At 43.8% G+C, this 25,388-nt stretch overlaps 1 protein-coding gene across 1 annotated transcript in view; it reads left to right on the top strand.

Annotated features, from left to right (window-relative positions):
* Nucleotides 1–25,388, top strand: part of dock1 (dedicator of cytokinesis 1) — a 458,484-nt gene that overhangs the window by 10,947 nt on the left and 422,149 nt on the right. Inside the window, 2 exon segments of the mRNA XM_080789704.1 lie at nt 23,284–23,367; nt 24,958–24,998. Coding sequence (XP_080645830.1) covers nt 23,284–23,367; nt 24,958–24,998 — 125 coding nt within the window.

The raw sequence follows: 25,388 nt of genomic DNA, 5'->3' as shown, positions 1-25,388 counted from the left end.
TTGTTTAAGACCTGAGATCAGATTCAAAAAATGTCTTCTACATCCAGTTTTCTGAAAAAGCTATGTTATTATTCTAAACATTTTGTTTTGAGCCATGGAGGAATGGTGTGGAAAAGCATGGCTCTATCTAATATCGTCTACATTGACAATAATGTATAAATGAAACACAGTCTGTCACTTTTCTAAAATAAGAGAGCCCACACTTTTCCCCTGATCTGTTTTCCCTTTCTTCCTAATACAGATCTGATGTATGTAGTCGTGTTGGGTTAGATTTCTTCAAATTCCCTAAAACAAATGTGAATCTCAGACTTGATTGTGAACAGCCTGTGATGTCCGTCATCTCTATGTTGTAATGTCGTCTTTGACTTTATATCTTTGATTTATTAATCCAAATATCCTACAGCAGTAGTCAAACTTCTTTGGCTCAGGTCACCCCTGTAAATTAACCTTTTCCAGTGATGTAAATAGGTTTTCAATGTAATGAGTCCCGGGATGCAGGGATGGTCTTTTAGATGAGTCCCAGGGACATTTGATGAGTCCCGCTTCAACAACGTTCGGAGTCATATTTTGCCATTTTTACAAATTGCAGCATTTAACTCCCATTTCATTTTATATGGTTATAAAATTATAATATGGTTATATTCCTGTAGAAAACAGAAGAAGAAATGATTAGTATAACTAAAGCTAGCAAAATTAACTAGAATAGAAAACAGTGCAGTAGTACAGTAGTGCATCCCGTGGATGCAGAGGTCGTTGTTGTATTGCGTCCCTTAACTTATAAACTGCGTTTTGGCATGCAACATGCACCCTATTTTAATCTCTGCTTTTCATCCATGGCACCGCCTGAATTACATTGTTGCTTTATAGCACCTTACATTCATGACATATTACGGTACGTAAATATGTAAATCTTTTCTCCCCTAAGATACAGTATGTGTCACGAGGAAAACACGAGAGAATAGTATAGTTTCCATTATGACGGATTGAACATAACCTCGCCCTTGACCATTCGACCATTTGAACCCCATAATAGCATCCCTATTCTGGGGGCGAACATTCACCAACAATCTACAAGTTCACATCTGTGGTATAAGGAGGGTTGGTTGTGGCACAGAGCGTTTGAAGTGGTTAGACTGAAGAGAAACGGAGGATAAATTGTATTCTGCGGCTCCCCTAGCCCATTTTGGGTGGGAACCCCTTTTGGTGTTTCAAGCATTCTGTTATACTTTAGCTATTGCAAAATAGCTGATCTACAAGCTCATAGCGCGCCACTCGGTGGCGCGCTATGAGCTTGTAGATCAGCTATTTTGTAGGTCTGCTATTGTAGGTCTGCTATTTTAGAAAAATCGTAAAAATGCGGCACAAATCTTTGAATAGGTATAAACTCTTTCAGAGCGAACGTTTTTTTAAATTTCGACGTCAGGCCTAAATGGGCTAGACTTGCTTCACGGCGCCCTAGGGTGCCACGGACAGCACCCACTTTGAGAAACCCTGGCATAGAGTAACCGTATAGTAGTCGAATGCAGCCAGCAACTGGTTGCATGTGTTACTGTTCCAGTTCCTTTTCCCCCCATCGGTTCCTTTGATTGGCTCAGCAGGAGATCTGAACGGGGCAAAGCATACTATCATGTGTTCCCACTCCCGTTCTCTCCTCCTGACACAATTCCTTTCTGTAAATAGTGGAAAAAACCCATTCTCTAAACCTCGTTGTGTGTTAGTTTGGGACGTGACTGTCTTCCTTAGCAGCCCGTCAAAACTCAGCAGGACGTGTGTGGGGAAGGAGGGGGCGATGCAAAAGCATACACACACCTGGCTTTGTGACTGTGTGTGTGACTGTGTGTGTGTGTGTGTGTGTGTGTGTGTGTGCGCGTTCAATTACATGTGAATTTGTGAGTGAGCCTGTCACAATAATTACATACATTATTTATTATCGCCTGATCGCAATTATTTGAAATAATCACAATTCTTTTGTATAATTGTTGTTTATTTTGTCTGTGTAACTTAATCTGTTGAAATATAGTGAACGTTGCCGATCTACAAGCTCACAGTCACATTTACTGATGATAAACCAGATTTTTCATTCCAAATTTGACACCAAAACACGTGGGACAGCTATATTGATTTAATAAGAATGTACAGTTTACTTCTACTGACGTTGTCTCAGACTCGTCTGGTCTCTTTGTCATTGTAACCGGCTCATTATATCAGACCCCTGTTGTTCTTGTTAACGTATAATATGCACCTAATTGGGACGATGTTGTCTTCATGAAAAGATTCTTGTCTAGCCTTTGAACACTCACCACCTGATACCGGCCGGTGATCTAAATAGTTTTCTAGACGATCTTCTTGACAGGTACTAGAGCAGCCGTGCCCTCAAAGATGACTGATAATAAACCAGTTAAGAGTGGCTATTTATTTTTTCACGTATAAAATGAATAAATATGGCCTGTTGTTTTGGCCATAATACTTATTTTGATTATTGGTACCGGGTTATTGTCAGTCCGTTCTTCAACGTATTTGTGCCGGTCCAATTTTTACTGTGGCAACAGAAATGTCCAATCTAAATTTGGATTTATATTCAAGCCCCAAAACACATTTAAATCATTCAATCACAATTATTCGTATGACAATTAATTGTCAAGTAAATATCTCATGACAGCTGTGCGCAATTAATTGTCAAGTAAATATCTCATGACAGCTGCATGCGCGTGTGTGTGTGTGTGTGTGCACATAGTGTACTAGTGTATTTGTGGGTACGCTGGGAGCTGAGAGAGTGCTTGGCCAGGCCCCCACCACCCCCTCCCCATCATGCTCCCTATCATGGAGGGTTCTGTACTTTGCCAGGCCCCCACCACCCCCTCCCTTCCCATCACCAGGCCCCCACCACCCCCTCCCTCCCTCCCCATCACCAGGCCCCCACCACCCCCTCCCTCCCCATCACCAGGCCCCCCACCACCCCCTCCCTCCCTCCCTATCATGGAGGGTTGTGCCAAGCAGCTTGGGCTTTGTCCGACAGACAGAGAGAAGGCCTGCTGGGATGCCCTCTGTGACCTTACAGATGGCTAATGGTGTGTGACATGTCACCGGGAAAACTGAGGTCACTGCCATCGACTTGGGTCATTATTATTACATAATGAACAGTTTGGCTGCCGCAATGAAATATTTAACCTTCCCCCTGGACGCTACATTAAGTAGGCCGTTTACATACGACGGTAGTGGTTTGTGTGTTTAATTTATGTGTGTGCGAGGCAGAACCGATGGTATTGGCTCTGCCACCAATGTCTACACCCAGTATATTATGAGGTGTCGTACATTTAAGTCACGAGTGACGGATTAGGTCCGTTCTATTAGACACACCTAACAAACTCTGCGGTCGCCGCGGGCAGTTAGACATTTTATTGTCCTCAATATTATTGTCACACCTTTCCTCGGGTGCTACTGTACGTCTTTGCCGAAGTCGCTTCTATACTATACTATTGCCCGGCACCACTGGGTTTGTAAAAGTAATTATTAGAGGCAGCGTAATAGCCTATTCGCGGAGGACATGGTTGAGTGTGTGTGTGTGTGTGTATAGATTACGTTTAATACCCACCAGTGTGATTGAGGCTTTCCTCCAGCAGATGGAGGACAGTTGGTTGGTTGGTGACGAGGGTGGCAGCTGAGCTGCCTTCGGATGCTGCTGCCAGCCAGGCTGTCAGGGGGTGAGTCAGTCAGTCAGTCAGTCAGCCAGTCAGTCAGTCAGCCAGCCAGCCAGCCAGCCAGTCAGTCAGCCAGTCAGTCAGCCAGCCAGTCAGACAGCCGGCCAGCCCACACCGCGTGACCCCTCTACTTCCCCGGGTCAACTCATTGGCCACGTGGGCCTAAAAGGACCAGTTCTGGAGGGTAAACTCTCATCATGAATGACTGTGTGTGTCTCTCTCTCCTCTCCGTTGGATAGACCAGTGACCAGTGGTCATTGGGAGGGTTCCAGGGGGTCCCCACCCAGCATAATTAGTTATTAAATGTTATAGGGCAGCGTCGAAATAATGGCTGCAGCTGTGTAGTTCAAATTGTTGTCTCTGTCCCCCGTTACTGGAATGAATGTCACTGAAACAAATTCCAATCAACTCTGTTGACATGGCAATGAAATAATCTTGAATCTTGAATCTTATAGCATAACAATCATTTTAACCACTTTAACCATATTTTCTACTTCATCTAGTAAAACAAATCAGATCAACAGTAAGCTATGAACTTTTTTCTAAATCTTATTACTTTTAATAAGTGAACATTTTTAAACACAAATCTTTGCTTCTGGGGGTTCCGGGAACAACATATTTAGATTTTTCTTTCTTTATTTATGCATTACTTGCATTGCCCAAGACATTGTTCTGACACAGTGGGTTTTGCCCTGTAATTTCAGGAGAAGGTATGGCCCTACGGTTTAGTTGTGTGTGGCTCTTCAAGTCATTTAAGGTGTTGACATTGAGAAGAGAGAGGAACTAACCAGTAACCAGGTGCTCAATGGAGGTAGCAGGATGTGATGATGATGAAAAGGTGCTCACACGGATCAAAAACGGGATCAAAACATGATAAAAAGAGAAGGATCCGGATACTCCTCTTCTCTTCTCTCTTTTTAAGGTGTTGACATTATTTATATCAAATTGAGGCCATTGTCATAATATTATTCACATTTTAAATAGTGTGGCGATGGAGGCTGGTTAGGTGGGTTGCTTTTGGGGATAATAGTCGGTCATTGGTTGCAGGCTGCCACTAGTTAATTGGCCAAGGATTGGCGTGACGGTGCAGCCATTCAGCACGGCTGGCATTTGATGAAATGGCCTTTTGTGTGTGTGTGTGTGTGTGTGTGTGTGTGTGTGTGTGTGTGTGTGTGTGTGTGTGTGTGTGTGTGTGTGACTGTCTGTGTGAGACTGTGTGTGTGACTGTCTGTGTGTGTGACTGTCTGTGTGTGTGTGTGAGACTGTGTGTGTGTGACTGTGTGTGTGTGTGTGTGTGTGTGTATTCAGCTGAATACATGATGGAGTCAAAGCTGGGCTCAGATGTGGGAGCGCCCCAGAGGTGTTTTTTGAGTGACAGCTCTGTTAATGTGCCTGTTAGTTCAGAGATTAAATCCTTCTTATCTCACCGATGTAGCTCATGAAAGACATCTCATACTGTCACCGATGTATCTTTATTCTTTACCTTTTGTCTGTAGCAACAAAGAGGATAAGGTGGCATTTGTTTTAAATGATCCTCAGTTTGAACGGATGCATTACATTTTGCACTCTCTCAGAGTTAAATTAGGGTCACAAAATGAGGTTCACACGTCTGTCATAAGCAGCATGTAAATGAACCACAGAGCTGGTGAAGCCACACGCAGCCTATTAACCACATTTATGTCTGACGTCGAAAAAAAGAAAAAGAAAACGTTCGCTCTGAAAGAATTATATATATTCAAAGAATTGTGCCGCCTTTTTACGATTTTTCCAAAATTGCAGACTTACAAGCTCGTAGCGCGCCACTCGGTGGCGCGCTATGAGCTTGTAGATCTGCTATTTTTCAATAGCTAAAGTATAACATAATGCTTTAGTTAAAACACCAAAAGGGGGTTCCCGTCCAGAATGGGTTTAATAACCACAGCTCCATAGCCTGTGAGTTAAACCTATAGGCTCTATAAACAATAAAGCAGTGGTCCTGAAACTTTAATTTCAAGGACCCTCCCCCCTCCATAACTCTTGAGGGTGTACACATGGGACCAAATGGACCTGTGCGGGTCCATGTGGTTCCATTTGTAACCCCTCAGAATTCCAGAGCATTTGGCCTCTCTCAGTCAAGAAACCCTCAGGGTCATCTTACCTTACCTGGACTGCACTCTGAGAAACGCTGCAATAGAGGAATTCAAAATTGGAATTCCATTTCGCACTCACTGCAAAGTTATTCTCTACCTACTCTGTGAAGCTCCAATAAACTTAAATAAACCCTGCATCATTGCCTATAACTATTATTAAATCAAATCATTAATGGGCAGGTATTGCTAATTCACCAGTCTTAACCCATTCTGACCTGAGATCAGATTCATACGAGGTTTCCACTGGACACACACTGGTCTGATTAACCCATTCTGACCTGAGATCAGATTCTAAAAATGTCAGTCGTTCTTCGATTTTTCAAAAATAGCAGACCTACAAGCTCGTAGCGCGCCACTCGGTGGCGCGCTATGAGCTTGTAGATCTGCTATTTTTCCATAGCTAAAGCATAACACGATGCTAAACCCCAAAATGGGTTCCCGTTCAGAATGGGTTAAGGCTGAATGTGAAGTAGCGTAAATGGTATTAAATATTGATGCACAAAGAAAGAAATACATTCATTTTTGGGTACCGTTGCTTTCTTCTTTCCCTCTGAAATAGTGGAGTTTTAATTATGTATTTTAATGCCCCGGCTTTTGTTCAATGCATTGAGGAACCAAATTAGACGATCATGGACTTTGTGTACAGCCTTCTCTACTAAACTTCTCTTATAAGTCACCCACAGCCTGAGAGTGGATTTGCATTAACCCATTTTGGGCCGGAACTGCGCTGGTGTTTTAAGCATTATGTTATAATTTAGCTATTGGAAAAATAGCAGATCTACAAGCTCATAGCGCGCCACCAAGTGGCGCGCTACGAGCTTGTAAGTCTGCTATTTTTGAAAAATCGTGAAAATGTGCCTGAAATCTTTGAATATTTGTTCTTTCAGAGCGAGTTTTTAACTCAAATCTTTGCTACTGAGAGGGTCCCTCCCTGGAACAACATATTTACAGATCTGGGTCGGCGGCCAATGTCATATTATATTTGGGGTTCCTTGCCATGGATATGATTGAGAACAACTGACATAGAAACATGGATTTTTTAATAAAACTATTTTTTATTTTTTACGTCAGGCCTAAATGGGTTAACAGCCATTAGATCAAACACAGTCTTACACTGATGGCCTACTGCGGCGTAAAGCAATAAGCCCAAGGTCCTCTGTCTAATTAGGAATGTGCATTTCAAACAGTCGAGATCGCTTCGCCGAGAAACCGGCAAAGGCCCATGTGGGCTCTTTACAAAGTGCCCCCTCTGCCAGCGCTTCTCACATATAACGTGGCTGTCGAGCAGAAACCTTGTATCTCCATATTTATTTTTGTTGTTATAAATGAATGCCCAACTTTGTCATTCAAGTGTGTCATGCAAAGGTTGCAAAAATAGCTAACACTGATGAAGGCTGGATAGCCGAAACGTTTGTCCCTGTTCAAAAATGAAATGAATGATATATAAATCATATGAATCATATAAATAACTACCGTTATTTATATGATATGTTTTGAACGGTTAGCACACCTAAAGTCAAAGCGCGGTGGTCACATGAAGTGCAAAATAGCTAATGACACAAGCTCACAAATTGATGCAGCGTTGTGAGCTTGTACTTCCGCTATTTGTGAAATTTTTTGACGATTAAATTGAAACTAGTTAAGTGGGTCTGTTGGTTTCGTACATATTGAACCAGTGAAAAAAAAACCTTTAACAAGAGCTTGTGACAAATCGGATCTATCGGAACACAGGTTCTTTCCCCCCCCATTTCCTGAAAAGTTTTTTCTCGACATACAAGGTTTCCACCCGACAGCGACGATAAAGTAGAAGACTTAAGTAAAAAAGAAGTATGCCATTGGAGAGGAGAGGAGAGGAGAGGAGAATGTCAGTTAATTTCAAGGTCTTAGAGCCTGGAGGCCAAATGGATTATTGGATCTGGGTTGGCCCGGTGGGTCAGTAACCAGTCTGGGTTCTATTCTCAGATGGCAACGGAGGTTCCTCCTGGTCATTTTACACTGCAGCGGGATTATACTGGAGGTTAATTGCCACCATTCCGTCTCGTGCTGTTTTAACACACAATTTTTATTGGCAGTCTGGATAAGCTTAACTCATTCTGGGTGGGAACCTCTTTTGGTGTTAGCATTATGTTATGCTTTAGCTATTGAAAAATAGCAGATCTACAAGCTCATAGCGCGCCACCGAGTGGCGCGCTACGAGCTTGTAGGTCTGCTATTTTTGAAAAATCGAAGAACGACTGACTTAGAAACATAGCTTTTTCAGAAAACTGTCATTTTCAAACAGACATTTTTAGAATCTGATCTCGGGTCAAAATGGGTTAAAGTACTGTCCACTTTCACTTAAAAAGGTCTTTCCGAACTAGGAGGAATATTATTGTCATGCACGTCCTCCGAGTTTTACAAAGAAGTGGCCTTGACGTCACGTGTATGGAAGAAGAGACATGGACTGTGTTCTCTGTAGGACCTACTGCAGGGGTCGGCCGTGATGGGGGACTTGAACAGACTTGACATTTGGTATTGGCAATTTGGCATAACGACTACATTGAAAAAGTGAATAGAAATATAATATATATATACTGTAATTATATATATATAGTAGGGAAGGGATGCACCGAAAGGAAAATTCTTGGCCGAAAACCGAATATAGGAAACAGTTGGCCGAATACCGAATATCCGAAAATGATTTTTCCTGTCATTGCTGTCATGGCCGTACCTTAAAGCTACCTGATTTATGGCAAAAAAAATGGTTATGGAAAAACTTAACTTAAATAATAATCACTATTATGGGTCCATAAAACATTTATTCAGCTCTTTTGAATGCATTAATTTAATTGCATACACTATTCGGTGATATATTTTCTGCCTATTGGGGCCGAAACCCGAATAGGCAGAAAATTCATTTTTAAGCCATTTTCTGCCGAATATTTTCTGCGGCCGAATATTCGGTGCATCACTAAATATATAATGTTTTTCAGTTGAATTAGGCTTCTGTGTTTGTTCAGTTTCTGTCTGGGATGGAATCACCAGAAACCTACAATTAGATTTTTTTATCATCATTCTTGTCCCACCATTCGATAAGATGAATTGGGATTCATTGGGATTCTTGTCATCTAGAGAATCGATACAGATCGTGACAAAAAAGCTGAATCGATTCCCCTAGTTTTCTGGGTAAAAATGAAACCACAAAAAAAAACAAAAAAACAGGCCTTTTGGTGGTACTTCTGCTAGCTAGGGTATCCCCAACATGACAAATGGTGCCGGCTCAGCCGTGACGCTGCGTTCCCACTCGCTCACCAGTCAGGGCAGCCTTGTCATTGCAATGTTCTTCGAGAGACTGATTAACCCATTCTGGGCGGGAACCCCTCTTGGTGTTTATAGCATCATGTCATGCTTTAGCTATTGAAAAATAGCAGATCTACAAGCTCATAGCGCGCCACCGAGTGGCGCGCTACGAGCTTGTAGGTCTGCTATTTTTGAAAAGTCGTGAAAATGTGGCGCAAATCTTTGAATATATATTTCAGAGCGAACATTTTGGACTGAAATATTTGCTTCTGGGGGGGTCCCTGGAACTACATATTTTAAGATGGGGGTCCGTGGCCCAATAGAGATAATTCTGGGGTTCCTTGACATGAAAAAGGTTGAGCACCACTGACATAGAAACATGGGTTTTTCAGAAAAAACGGATTTAGAAGCCTTTTTTTTTTAATCGACCTCAGTCCACATTGCCTTAATGGAGCCGTGTGTTAAAAGCCTGTACGCCTGTTCCTCTGAAGGAGCTTCCAGTGTGACGGGCGGCACTTAGAAGCACCGGGCGAATGGAGTCAGCCGTGTCCTTACAGTCTATCATTGAACCGGCCCCACGTCCTTCTTCCTGCCGCTGATTATTGATGCTCTGCTCCTCCTCGCCATCATTGACACTTTGACTTTTTTTTATCCCCCCTGAGCTGAAGAGCTGACGGCTTTAACCCATTCTGACCTGAGATCAGATTCTAAAAATGTCTTCTACATCCTGACAGTTTTCTGAAAAAGCCATGTTTCTATATGTCAGTCGTCACTCGGTGGCGCGCTATGAGCTTGTAGATCTGCTATTTTTCAATAGCTACACCAAAAGGGGTTCCCAGAATGGGTTAATATCGCTGCTGTCAGGGCGGAAAAACCTTGTATTCTCCAAATGCAACCTTACAGGCCTGTAACTCTGAGAGTTTACAAGAAGGGGTCCATTTGGTTCCATTTTGTATACACTGTCATTTTGTCCACTTGCCAGAAAGTGAACGCAGGCATGTTGAGTACACCAACGTTTTATGTTAGAAATATTGATTATGGGTGCCGTGCCCAGCATGTAGAAACTGCCAGATGCAAACTTGCATATGTTGATTGAGCAATTTTCATAATTGGCCTAATGGTGGGTGCTTTATGTAGCATGTGACGAGTCAAAATAGGGCTAAAAACGTCCATAGCCCAAATGTGCTGACATCATCACATATGTGATGACGGCTATGGCCGATGGATTCAGCATCATACTATAGTTTGACACGTCAACATGCTACTTAAGCATGATGTTTTGAATATTTTTCCTTTCTATAGGTTGTTATTAATGGTATGGTCACATATTATTAGCCTGATTATCAGACTGTAGCTTTCTTGAAGCCGCAGTCCACTCAGAGAGTGGGTGGGGTCTTTGGGCTGGATCCAGGCTTATAACATATTATGCCAATTATGAAAATTGCAAGTTAGCATTTGGCAGTTTCTACTTTCTACCTGCTGGGGAGACCCATACTCAAACATTTCTAATATAAAACCTTGGTGTACTCAACATGTCTGGGTTCACTGTGGGCCTCTAGGTCTAGGGGCTGGCAAGTAGACTGTTGGGGCCTTGGGGGCCTTAAAATGAAAAAAAGTTTAAGAAGCACTGCTCTAGGAGCATGCATGGTAACTTAACTTCAAGCAGTTCTCCAGGGACCTCAGACCTTGTCTGGTAATTACTAGAACGCCTCCTAATGAGAGATCTCAGGTAATTAGGTAGCATATTATCCATGGAGGTATATACTGTACACGTTGTTGCAGGAGCCACAAAAAAACAGATTGAAACTTGCAGACTGGCTGAGTCAGTTCCAAAACGTTTGAAGGTAGTTTTTTGTTTTTTGGTGCCCTCATTAGAACTAATTGCACAACATATGTAATGGGAGCGAGCGGTAATGAATTAATTGGCATCCTTTTGCTGCTGTGCAAAAGGTCAGCCAGATGCCGGGAGTTCTGGCTGGGTTGGGTCTTTACAGAGTCATACTGTTGGGTTGAGGATGAAATGATATGATCGCTCAATGCTTATATCGAACCTTTATATTTACCATCACTTATGGTACTTGATACGATGTCTCCTCTGGGCCTAGTACTAGTAGTGGCTGTTGTTTGTGTTCTAGCCTATCTTGTTGTTATGGCTTACTTTGTCCTTGGAGCAGCTACAGTATAAACTGTGATTTCTGCCCTGTGCTCTTGGCAGGACTGCCTTAAGCCATTACTGACGGGGACCCCTTTTGGTGTTTTAAGCATTATGTTATGCCGTATAGCTGTTGAAAAATAGCAGATCTACAAGCTAGCAGATCTGCTATTTTTGAATAATATATCATTTCAGAGCGAATGTTTTGAACTCAAAACAGTGCTCCTGGGAGGTCCCCGGAACAACATATTTTCAGATGAGGGTCACAGCCAAATACAGATAATTCTGGGGCTCCTTGACATGAAAATGTCTGAGAACGACTGACACAGAAACATAGGGTTCTTCCAGAAAACTGTCAGAATTTATAAGACATTTGTAGAATCGACCTCAGGTCTAAATGGGTTAACACTACCTGAGTGATATTGTACTTCCTGCCGTGATATGATGTTACATAAAGCGTACGTCACCACCTGAGAATATTATATTGCCTCATCGATTATTGATTGATCCAGATCAGAAGGTGCAGCATTGTGCGTGTTGCGGTCTGGATAAAGGTTGATCAAATGTTGTTCAAAGGTTGATCAAATGTTGTTCAAAGGTTGATCAAATATTTATCAAATGGCCCACGATGAGGATATTGCAAAATGCAAATTAATCTAGAATATTGGTTGTTACTGGGATTCCCCTCCTTCTATATAGAATGACTTGCGTAGATATAGATGACTATTTCATTACATCATCATTTCAAAAACATTTGTGAGTCGAAGCGCTTCCGAATTTCACGAGAAGAGTTTACAGAAGTTCAGTTATATTATGTATGCAAATTGTCTTTTTGTCAAGCGAAAGCCTATAGCCTCGGTACCAGGCTTTAATTTCCCCCAAAATAGTAGGTATTTGGCTACCCCGACCCACATCTGAAAATATGTTGTTCCAGGCTCCAGCGAGGGACTTCCCAGAAGCAAAGATTTGAGTTAAAAACGTATGCTGTGAAAGATTATACATTCAAAGATTTGCGCCCCATTTTGACGATAAAAAAAAAAAAAAAAAAAACAGATCTACAAGCTTGTAGCACACTCGGTGCCACGCTATGAATCAGCGCCATGAGCTTTCAATAGCTTTATTTAAAGTGTAACATAATACTGAAAACACCAAAATGGGTTAAAAGCTTTCATCACTGCTTACAAAAGGGGCAAGGAAGTTTAGGTATAAGGGTGGCACATAGTTAGTGTTAGTAGTTAAAGTGTTTCATGGGCACTTAAGGCTCATACATAGTCTGGATTTTCGGTGGTGGGGTGACCACCGAACTACAACATGACGTCACTGAGGTGACCACCGAACTACAACATGACGTCACTGAGGTGACCACCGAACTACAACATGACGTCACGAGCCGCGGTGAAGAGCAAACCACCGCCACCGCTCCAGCCCTTCTCTCTGTTTTTACTCACCATACCGCTCAATGTTATTTCAGCTCCGGTGGTCAGCTCACCACTGGAGCGGTGGTCACCTCACCACCGAAAATCCAGACTATGAATAGGCCTTTAGTGTCTCATGCACCTGCTCACCTTTACCTCCTTTCCATGCTCCTCTCCCTTCTCCCTCGCTCCTCCGAGCGTCCTCTCACCGACACCACGTTGCAACAATGTGTGTGTCCTGTTTTTCTGGTTTATCTTATCTGTTCTTTTGTTGACGTCCGTCACAGTCTCTTCCTGTGTGTGCTGAGAAAAGACATCTGTGTTTCCTCGTGGACTCCTGGAAGGCCCCCCCCCTCTCTCTCTCTCTCTCCCTCTCTCTCTCCCTCTCTCTCTCTCTCCCTCTCCCTCTCTCTCTCTCCCCCTCTCTCTCTCTCCCCCTCTCTCTCTCTCTCTCTCTCGCCACACTGCGGTGCAGCCAGCGAGGCATCATCGCACATCGTTTCCTGCTGCTTTCCCGTCAGAGGGACGATATAAAACCGGGCCTTAACGGCAGGATGGTGTTCTGGCTCTGTACCTCGGCTTGCCTTTTCCGATAAATTTGTGGGTAATTGTGTTTTTTTTTTTTTCTTTCTTCTTTTTCTTCGCCATCTCTCCCTTCCAACTGCAGATAAAACCCAGCTCCCTAAAGAGCGTCGTATCAAATTGGTTTCCGGGGAGACCATGCAGGGTGATCCGTTAGACACCCCCTGATGAGCCTGGGTTCACCGGCTGTGATTGCCTCCAAATTAACCCATTTTCTGCGGGAACCCCTTTTGGTGTTAGCATTACGTTATGCTTTAGCTATTGAAAAATAGCACATCTACAAGCTCGTAGCGCGCCACCGAGTGGCGCGCTACGAGCTTGTAGGCCTGCTATTTTTGAAAAATCGAGGAACCACTGACATAGAAACATAGCTTTTTCAGAAAACTGTCAGGATGTAGAAGACATTCTTAGAATCTGATCTCAGGTCAAAATGGGTTAAAGCCATCACGCTGCTGTCTGTGCACCTAACCCGCCTATTAAGTCTCATTAGAGAGGGACTGGAAAATAATTACTGTGTTAACTCCACCCCCCCCCCCTTGTAAAAGCGTTGCCACTGACAAAGCTCTTCCTCCTGATGATGAGAATTTACAAGCACACGACATTGTATAGTTGATTGCATTGTTTCATTAGAGATGCTGCTTACTGGTACAGCTGTGGAAATGTACACCTTGTCAGCCCATTGAAACCGGGAAAGCATCCGTGTCATTTTTAGATTTTTATAGCTACAGTATATCTGTCGTCGTCACTGTCGGGCAGAAACCTCTTATCTTCATATTCTAACTTTTTGTTCACGAGGTTTCCTAAATCTTTATGAATGTTGAGCCCTCTACTTTAGACCTCTCTACAACAGTGGTTCCCAAACCTTTTCATGTCAAGGACCCCCAAAATGATACTCATTAGCCCGTGGACCCCCCATAGGAAATATATGCCGAGGACCCCCATAAGAGAAGGTTTTTACGGGGCAGTGATTTTCAACCATTTTTAATTTCAAGGACCCCCAGTTTGACCTGATGGCTAATTTGGCTACGGACCCCGATTTTAATGGCATTTCTATATCTGGGACCCCCAATTCATATTGTAAAATCAAAGTTAATTTAACTCTGTTCCATTTGTACACTCTCAGAGTTACAGACCCAAATGAAAATGGTTTTGGGAACACAAAAAAACCCCCAAAACAACAACCTTTTGTGCACCAAAAACGGGTCTTGGAGTCGAGTCACTCAGAGGTGATGAAAACATCCCAGCATTTCTCAACAAATCCTACTCAGGGGCCAGTTGGTTGTACCTCTGTGCTTCTAGTCAGGGGCCAGTAGGTTGTACCTCTGCAGTGCCTCTAGTCAGGGGCCAGTAGGTTGTACCTCTGTAGCTCTGTGCCTGCACTGCAGTGTATAGTTGTGTGTATATATATATAAGGCTTTGCTGAAGCGTGTTGGCCTGACATATACTTTACAAAGTACAACACGGTGTCCGCCTGTCCGGGAGCCCCTGGTTTCTGGGGGTCGTGCCTCAGTGGTTCCATGCAGTTCAGGGACGTGCAGAGGGTTCCCTTCAAAGTGGATGAAAGTTACTTTCATCCACATTGAATGGAAATGGAAGCATAGAGGGTATGCGCATGCTTAAAGTGAATGGCACATCGAGTGGCAAAGCAACATGCAAAGTGAGTTTAACATTGTTTAACGTTGTTTAATGCAATCAGATATGACTTTTCTGTGTGGATGTATGGGCTGTCGAGGCCAGAAAGTAGTTTTTTTGCCACTCAGTAGGCGTTCCTGCATAACTTCCTGGTTTGATGATGATGTCACGCTCGCCGCATACCCTCTATAGGTCCATCTATTCCTCAACCTTTTATTATATCAAGTATCTCTGAGAAGAGTGAGCAATTACTACATAATCATCTAATCGCATTTATTTTTTAGATAATAGATTTTGTTGTTTGCATAATCGTAATAATCGTTTTGTAATGTAAAAAATAAAACAAATTATCATTTTTTCAAAATTTTGTATAGAAATAGCAGATCTACAAGATCTGCTATTTTTCCGTTGCAGCTTGTATAGTTCGGCTATTTCCACTATCAAGCATCTCTGTTGTGTTTTCATGTGCAGCAATAGGTCTAGCAGTGGTACAGTGAGACAGTGAGAGGACAAACACAACACTCAGTGTTAAAATAAAGCCTCTTCTTTGGCCGACTTTCTCCAGCCTGCCTTTGGAGACCTGGAGTGGAGAGAGTAGCACCGCAGAGTCATAATAACCACTGGCTGTTCAACCCGCTGCATGTCTGTAAAAGAGGCTTTTCAAACTGTGCCGTCCGTACGGTGGTCCCATCGTCCAGCTTAAGCACTTTATTCAATTAATTGTCTCTGACTGTCTGCATTTGCTCCGTATTATTATTTTTATTATTATTATTATTATTATTATTACCATTATCCCACTCTGTGCCATTTTCCCCCCTCCTCACTCATGGTCAGTAGTATAGTACACACACACACTCGCATGTATGCAGCGGAGTGCACACACACACACACACACACACACACACACACACACAGTCACACACACACACACACACACACACACACACACACACACACATACACACACACCGCAGTCTGTCTTCGTTTTCCTCCGACCCCCCTTCTCTCTCTCTCTCTCTCTCTGCTTCTCTTTATTTCTCTTTGCGACTCCCACGCTCCATTAGGTCAGTGAGAGAGACACAGGCAGGTCAGACGGGGATTCCTGCCAGGCCGCCGTGTTTCCTTGGCTGCTGGCTGGGCGTGTGTGTGTGTGTGCAGCATACATACATACATACAGTGGCTGGAAAAAAGTACTGGCATGTTTTACTGAAAGGAGATATAGATAGATGGAGAACATTCAGTGTTTGTACACAGAAGTGAGTGGTGGTGTTGCAAGACAGATTGAAATCTGGCTCCAATCCCCCCCTCCTCCTCCCATCGAGCCATGTCACTTCTTCAGGCTATGGGTTGTTGTTGTTTCTGCTCAGCTCCTGGCCCTGGGAGAGATCGGATATTTTGGCAGTGAGCGACTCACCGTTTCGGTGCTCACCTTAAGTTATCACCTAAAACTGAACTATGAGGCCAGGTCTTAAGTCTCCACCCAGGAGACGCAGTGACGTCGGAGCCATCCACTCTTGTGTTTGTGTGTGTGTGTGTGTGTGTGTGTGTGTGTGTGTGTGTGCGGTCTGTCCGCCCGTCTCCTGTCTGTCCCCAGGGAGGAGGAGAGGCTCTGTTCCCCTTCTGGGACAATGCCTACTGGGATTGTATATATAACCCAGACTGGAGGCCGCTTCTACACATGTCTTTTAAATCTATCCTAAACAGTTTTCTGGGGAGAGAACCCCCCCCAAAAAATATGCATGTTGCTTGCAGTGGTCCCGCAGACCCTCCAATCTCAAAATATTTGTTTCCAGGGACCCACCAGAAGCAAAGATTTGAATAAAAAAAATAATCACACCATATTGTGAAGTTGAGCGTTACGGGCCACCCCTGATCCGTGCACCTCTGAGAGTAACCTCTCTCCTGACGTTCTCCTGCACCTATCTCCTTCTCCTTTGGGAGACAGGGTCCTCTCTTCTACCGTTCTCCTGCACCTATCTCCTTCTCCTTTGTGAGACGGTCCTCTCTCCTGCACCCATCTCCTTCTCCTCTGAGAGTAAGGATATGTTGTACCCCGGCATGGATTAGTGCAGGTTATTAGTGACACTCAGAGTGTGGAATTACAATCAGCCCCAGTGTTTACTCAGTGTTTAGTCAGGGCTGCTTTATAATTGCAGGGGAAGGGAGTGCTTACTTAAAGTGTCTGGGTGCGGGTGGGAAACTGCCTGGCTCTACATAATCTGACTGCTCACTTCGGTTTCTCCTCTCCGACGATGAGGTCTCCTCGGCCAGTGCTCTTCCTTTGGCTTTCTGTGAGCGGGTTTTGCGTTCATAGGCCAAGCTAAATATAACTGCGCAGCCGTAGGTATTAGTCTGGAACTTCGTTGTGGAAGATTCATTTCCAAGGGGGGCGGTTACAAATGGATTCAAACGTCACAGCAAAACAAAAATATTCCACTTTTAAATAGTGGGTTTGATTTGGTCACACCCACAACTCTGGGGTGAGCGAAATGTAATTGTAATAAAACATTGTGGAGCTGTCGAGCTGCTGTGCGGACTTCCTCTTCTTCTCATCTACATCGTGTCAACCTTTTGTCCCCGGCACCAGCGAGGGACTGGATGTGCGCCAACACCCCTTGTTTTAAACAGAGGAGTGCTCATGGCTAGTACTTTTGCATATCGTTGCTGCTGTCTGGTCTCTGGTTAGAAATGTTGTATTGTCCCCAAAGCGTCACATTTCATGTACTGGGCAAAAACACAACTTGTGTTCAAGTGAGTCAAAATGTATCCCCCCCCCCCCCCCCCCCACACACACACACACGCACACACTTACATAACTTTATTGCCCTGATATGAACCATGTTTCCTCCCTCTGGCACCATCCTCTGATTGACATTCACCTCCAACTCTAGGTAATGCATTAACCCATTTTGGGCGGGAACCCCTTTTTGTGTTATACTTTAGCTATTGAAAAATAGCAGATCTACAAGCTCATAGGGTGCCACCGAGTGGCGCGCTACGAGCTTGTAGGTCTGCTATTTTTGAAAAATTGTGAAAATGTGGTGCAACATGAACATTTTTAACTAAAATATTGGCTTCTGGGGGGGGTCCCTGGAACACCATATTTTGAAATGGGGGGTCCGTGGCCCAATAGAGATAATTCTGGGGGTTCTTGACATGAAAAAGGTTGAGCACCACTGACATAGAAACATGGGTTTTTCAAAATAATTTAATTTTTCAAAAGGATTTAGAAGCCTTTTTTTAATCGACCTCAGGCCTAAATGGGTTAATGCAAGTTGATGAATAATCAGAAATCAGGTTCCAGTGTGACACCGCACCCCTGTTTGGCTCAGCGTGTCGCATCACAGCCCTGTTTGACGGCTGTCATTTATCAAACTTTTCTTTTCCTCCCAAATTTAATGCCAACCTCCCCCACACAACACTTACAGTATATCTGTGTTTCACAGATATACTGCCGCAACACAGATATTGAGCATTCTCAACCATCCCAGACAGACGGTAGTAGCTTGGGGCCGTTTTTGGAGAGTTGGGTAGCGATCACTGGGACATTATAATTATTATTCTCAGGAGGACACCATCGCGATCATAACGTTTTTTACTGTCTGGCATGGCATTGAACATTGGAACACATGAATCAAAGTTACATTTCTTCTGTTCCACCGTCTCATCCAAACCACCTCCACAACAACACATTTGGCAGACGCTCCATATCCAGAGCGACTGCGAAATGCCAAAATTGCAATATATTTTCCACTGTCTCATCTGTGAGTGAGGAATCGCCTTCGCCTTTGAGTAAATGGTCACACCCTCAAAGGGCACTTACGGACGGCTGCAATTCGAAACTGGCCCCCGTAAAATCTTCTTTTCCCTTTTTACCTCCTTTATATTATGATGAATTCCTGTTCTGTTCTTTGACTATATAGAAGAAGTGTCTATTTGTACGTCTCTAAATGTCGATGAATTGAGTATGGTGGACCCTCTTGTAAACAAGTGTAATGCTTAATTGGGTTGTCCACTCACAGTTAACAGTCTTTGTATTGAGTTTGTGCTTGAAATGTACTGTAATTCTGCAAACTGTTAATAAATATAATCAATCAATCACCCCTAAAGTACAGTTTTAGACCGCGACGGAGGGGCGCCGTCTCAAGCGCAATTGAGCCACGAGAGACGCCACCGAGCGTGCTAAAAGCATGTGAGTTGCCGTGTCGAACGAGCGTTGCGAAGGTTTCTTGAGCAGACTCTGCCCCGTTCGATTGCAACCGGATTATGGACAGAATAGTACAAAATAAATCCCCCCCCCCTCACCCACGGAGGCCCGCAAGTAGGGAAAGTCACGAGGGGGGGCGTGACAATTTTACTCAAACGTGAAGGTGTCTCATCCACCTGCACAACACGCAACAACAAACACGCCAAATCAGCAGGAACGGTCGCCCGCCCACCCACCCACCGAGCCGCCTGCAAAAAACAAACATGCAACATGTAAACACTAAACACACACACACGCACACGCGTGTCGCGATCACACACAGACGACAAGGCCCTTTCTGGCTGCTCTTTAATGATGGTCTAATTGAGCCCCTCTAGTGTGGTGAACAGCCCTGCTCTCTGATGGCTGCGGATTAATCCCCCTCCTCCTCCTCCTCCCCTCGGTTTGGTTTGTGTTGTTGTTGTTGTTAGCTTCCTTTTGTGTCACTGAATGACTGTGTGTGTGTGTGTGTGTGTGTGTGTGGAATCACTCCACTGCTTTCACTTGGGGTCTTTGTTTCACAATAGTTGCCGCTCCCGGCGGCTCCCCCCGTCCCCCATTCTGGTCCATTCACTGGCTCGCTGAATTGACTGCATGTTCAATTCAATTCAGTCCTTTATTAGCCCACTCAGGTCCATAGTTAGAAACGCATGAAATTATTTATTTAAGTCAGGATAATACCGGAATTAATAGTTAATTCTTAAATCCACTGGCGGTAAACCACACACCAGGACTTTAGCCAGTCTTTGTCTGGATGTAGTCTGTGTATAATACTGTGTATATTTATATCATCATCATTTTCATTTTTCGACCACGGTCGAGATCATGGATTTCACAATGCCACGCCAGACTTCCCGGTCCTTCATTGCCATCCCCAGTTCCTGCTTTACTGATGCGTGTGTCCCTATAGCGATGACATCAGGGAACGATGAGGTTTTCTAGTTACCTCTGGTCTGCTTTGAGGCAGGACTCCAGAGGAGAAGGGAAGATATTATATCCTCATTGTCAGCTCTGTAGCAGTGGCCGGCAAACTGTGTGTTCTTCTGGATCGGACTAGTGAAGAAACACGGGGAAGGTTGCCGTATATTAGATTAGTCGATGGGTGGCTCTTCCAAGACAGATTTTGCGCTCTCATTAGAAGGCGGGTGTAAGTGCCATCCAACCGTTTCTCTAGTTTCTTTGAAAGTGTCCATGTCTCGGAGCCATAGAGTAGAATCGGCTCAACGGTCTTCCTAAATATTTTTACTTACTAAGCTGGGATAACCAGATCTTATGCATGTCATTGCAGGCTGACCAGGCCATACCCTTCCTAGTTTGGGAAGAAGATATATACCGGTATGAACCCAAATACTTGTAGTATATAAGGTTACTTGTAGTATATTTGAGTTATAAGTAACCCAAATACTTGTAATAGTAGACAGTGTGTATATATAGCGTGAACAGCTCCTTTAGCTTGAGAGCACCACAATGATGTCATTTGCAGATACATCCAGCCGTCACATGAACTTCAACATTAAGTAAAGTTCCTTTTAAAAGTGCTTTAAAAAAGTCCTCACTCCTGCACTGTCTTCTCATTGATTTATGCAACCTTTGCATACTAGATTCTTTCATACCATGAATACATGACCACAGGTGAGCAGCATAGGGCGGTGTGCAATATGCCTTAAACTAAAACACTTTCACTTTAGTAGAACATCGAACTGAACTTTCGAGAAATAGTGTTTGCCCAAGAATACAAACTTCAACGTTCCCCTATTCTGGGCACATAATCAAAAATAGCAGATCTACAAGGCCTCAACGTAACATGGTTTGTGCTTATAGTGTTTCGCCGGGTGACGACCATTGTATGACAAATACAAGGTGATTAACCCATTCTGACCTGAGATCAGATTCTAAAAATGTCTTCTACATCCTGACAGTTTTCTGAAAAAAGCTATGTTTCTATGTCAGTCGTTCTTCGATTTTTCAAAAAATAGCAGACCTACAAGCTCGTAGCGTGCCACTCGGTGGTGCGCTATGAGCTTGTAGGTCTGCTATTTTTCAATAGCTAAAGCATAACATGATGCTAACACGCCCCAAAATGTCTTAGAGGTGTTTTTTGCGGTGGGTGGAGTATGTTGTGCATCATTGTGAGACTGAAGGCGAGGTGACGTGCACGGCTGCTGCTGCTAATGGCTCCATTTACCTTCAGCAAACCTTGAGTTAAATTAATTACACCGTCATTCACCTCACCTGTGGGAAACCTCTGTGATATGGCACCCCACATGCTCTCCCTCAGACGCACACACACACACACACGCACGCACGCACGGCACGCACGCACGCACGCACGCACGCAAACTCAGACACCCAGCTGGCTCATTTCTACCCCGCAGTTGTTTTCTTAACACACACACACACACCTATGTCACCACGGGCCACCTGTCAGCGCGCCTCTCCCGCTGGCTTGTCTTCTTCTCTGTATTTCAGGCCATAATATAGTATATAGGCCTGTGTGTGTGTGTGTGTGTGTGTGTGGCGCGTGTGTGCACGTCGTGGGTGTCATTTTTCTCAAAGACGTGTCGGTCACGGCTGGTTAGGCAGCAACATGCTGTTCACAAGTGGCTGATGAGGGAACGCGTGTCATGGTGTTGTCGTTACCAGTTGACCTTGGACATGCCAGAGGGGACCATGACAATACACTGGAGACTCCGTGTGTGTGTGTGTGTGTGTGTTTGTGTGTGTGTGTGTGTACATGCCAGTGGTTGGAAGACGTACTTGCGTGTTTTTACTTAACCCATTCTGACCTGAGATCAGATTCATACGAGGTTTCCACTGGACACACACTGGTCTGATGAACCCATTCTGACCTGAGATCAGATTCTAAAAAATGTCAGTCGTTCTTCGTTTTTTCAAAAATAGCAGACCTACAAGCTCGTAGCGCGCCACTCGGTGGCGCGCTATGAGCTTGTAGATCTGCTATTTTTCAATAGCTAAAGCATAACATAGTGCTAACACCAAAACGGGTTCCCGCCCAGAATGGGTTAAGTAAAAGTATTAATAATTTTATAATGAAGAATTATTCGGTTATACGAGTAAACGTCTGATATTATTCATCAACATTTACTTTTGTAACCTTTTACGCATTGTGAGGTTTTTTTAATTAGTTATATGACCTCGTTTCAAAAGGTGAAACGTTTCAAGCTGTCTTGAGCGTCTTCACTATTTTGCAACGACACTGTTGTGCAACAAAGTAGTTGTGCAAAAAGTATTTGATGGAATAAACTCTTTTAAGAAGATAATGGATAATTGCAGCCTTTAGAACACTGTGTGTGTGTGTGGTTAAAAACCAGGACACATCGTCGGCTCCATAATTGCCAATACAGATCATCCAAAAGCTCAATTATAATGTCCGATATATCAGCCCAGCAGCGGCGATACTGTATGGGTAATATGGCTCTGTCTGGTACACACAGTGGAGGCGGCGACATCGGAGAGAATAGCTCGCATTCTCCAGATACTGGGAGAAAATGGAGGTCACAAAAGCCATTACTCATCTGCTGTACCGCTGTAGCCAGAGTAGAGGAGGGAAATGATCATGGCCACGGCGAGGTCCAAGCAGGGGCCAGCTACTTGAAATGTGGAGCGCACAGATCTGATCTTTTTGTCTGGGCCCCTAGTACCCGGGTCTGGTATTATATAGGCTCATAGGAGTTATGGAGATATAAAGCGACATCGAAATTAATAACTTTTTCATGTGGGGATAAGTCCTCATTCCTCAGGAGGACTTGACAGCAGGTATGCATGCAGTTCTTAAGCTGTGGCTCAGGAGGTAGAGCAGGTCGTCCAATGATCCCTGGGTCGGCGGTTCGAATCCCGGCTCCTCCTGTCCACATGTCGAAGTGTCCTTGGGCAAGACACTGACTGAACCCTACGTTGCCTCCAATGAGTCGGTCGATGTTAGCTTGCTCACCATTGGTGTGTGAATGTGGGAAGTGAGGACGCTGGCGTCGACTGTTCATCTCGACGCTTCACCTCCCATTAGTAACCGTTGCTAACGTGCCTATTGGACATGGACGGGTTGGGGAGCGCCACAAGGGATCCCGTTGCCTTATTGCACCCCCGCTGTCCTGTAATAATCCTCCTCTTTTTACTGTCTCTCCTCCTGCAGCCATCTACAACTACGACGCCCGCGGGGAGGAGGAGTTGTCGCTGCAGATCGGAGACACCGTGCACATCCTGGAGACGTATGAAGGTGAGGGACGGTCGGGGCATTAACGGCAGTTAATAAGCACTGACGCATCGGCACATTCAGAATCAGTAGTAACTTTATTTCACAGAGTTACAGGAGTAGTAGAAGTAGGTGGAATTATAGTTTTTTCAGCTCCACTCCATCATTCATAGGTCTCAGGAAAAAGGGGGAAGGGGGACCGAGAGAGGGAGAGCAACATTCATACGTATTCCATAAATAAAAGTAGCAGGCATGTACATGAGTACAGATGTACCGTAAGATGCAAAATGTAGCAGTTTATGTGCATGAGGTTAGACATAAGGTGAAAAGGGTATATCAGGGATGTACATGAGTTTAGACTTCATACTGTAATGTGCAGGTTAAAAACAATAGCTGCTGGTGCAGTACAGTAGAGTATAGTGCTGCACGATTAATACAAAATAAAAGAAAAAAATATTGCGATCTAGATTCAGACACCTATGCGATCTCATTTGTAAATTTGAGCTAGTTTCTATAGTTGGCTGTCCAATTCATTTTCGTTACTCTTGCTACTTTAAGAGAGGTCTAAATCGAGCACTTTGATGTTGTCTGTTTAAACTAAAGTCACAATAGTTCGCTCCACGTGCCACATTTTGAATGTAGTATGTTCTGCAACTACACATTAAAGACAAAGAAAATACAACAATTTGAATCCTATGATAATCGTCATGGTCTCAATTCCTGTGGAGGAAAATCGAGATTCACATTTGAGCAAGAATCGTGCAGCACTAGTGCAGTACATGAGGTTCAGCACTGCAATGTTAGAGACCTATAGTCTTACGTGCCAGTGACTTTATTCCACATGAGGTAAAAAGCAACAACAAAGAGAAACGCGTCGGTAGGCCCACATAGGAAAGGAAGGTAGTCTGCAGTTAAAAATCGAACACTTGTGTTCTGTCAAACTCTCAGTTTTCAGCTATACTTCATTAAGTTATATCAAATAAGAGGTTATTTATTACTAAGGACACACACACAAGACAAGCCAACAAGATGGTAGAAGTTGTCTTGTCCTAGTCACTAGCCAATCTACAAGCTCACAACACATCACATTGTGGGCTTGTAGTAGATCTGCTGTTTTGTTTTTGTTGCTATTCCTTGTGTGGCAAAGTATACAGTGTACTTGGTTAACCCATTCTGACCGGGCACCCATTTTGGTGTTAGCATCATGTTATGCTTTACCTATTGAAAAATAGCAGATCTACAAGCTCATATCGCGCCACCGAGTGGCGCGATACGAGCTTGTAGGTCTGCTATTTTTGAAAAATTCGAAGAACGACTGACATTTTTAGAATCTGATCTCAGGTCAGAATGGGTTCATCAGACCAGTGTGTGTCCAGTGGAAACCTCGTATGAATCTGATCTCAGGTCAGAATGGGTTAAGTGGCTACATCAATACATTTTGAAGCGTTCATGTGGTATCTATGCATCACCCTCTCTAAGGTCCTCTCATGAAGCCAAGATAATCTTGTGAGGAAACGGACTGCTGTATTGTTGAGTGTGTATTCTGCATTATGCATGCCGTGTCTGGTAAAAAAAGGTAGCTAACTTTTGAACATCATTCTATTCCATGTGCAGGATGGTACCGGGGACACCGGCTGAGAAGAAAGTCTAAAAAGGTGAGTGGCTTTTAAATGGGAGGCTTTTTCACGGTACAATTACTGACTAAAAAGGTTATTTTACTCCTTATCGGGAACCATGACATTTCTGGGGTTTTCACGGTTTATTTCAGTTCAGGTGAGAAGAATAGCTTAGAAGGCCTCATTCTAATGACTCTTTTTTTCGACTACGTGAACCGAGTGAACCTGTACAGTATTTAACACTTTTCCGGATTGGTGTTCCAGACACAGACGCCACGGCTGGGTTTCATATACGGTTCTCAGAACCTAATTGGAACGCTGCTCAGGAGGGTGGCACTAACCACCAGTTCACGCAATATATTGAGGCCAATGATAGCGTGAGAACATTTTTATTTATAAAAATGTAAATCCGAGTGTGAATATTTCATT

The sequence above is a fragment of the Protomyctophum bolini genome (assembly GCF_963924005.1).
Source record: "Protomyctophum bolini genome assembly, chromosome: 18".
NCBI classification, from domain to species: Eukaryota; Metazoa; Chordata; class Actinopteri; order Myctophiformes; family Myctophidae; genus Protomyctophum; species Protomyctophum bolini.
This window is presented reverse-complemented; position numbering and strand designations above follow the sequence as displayed.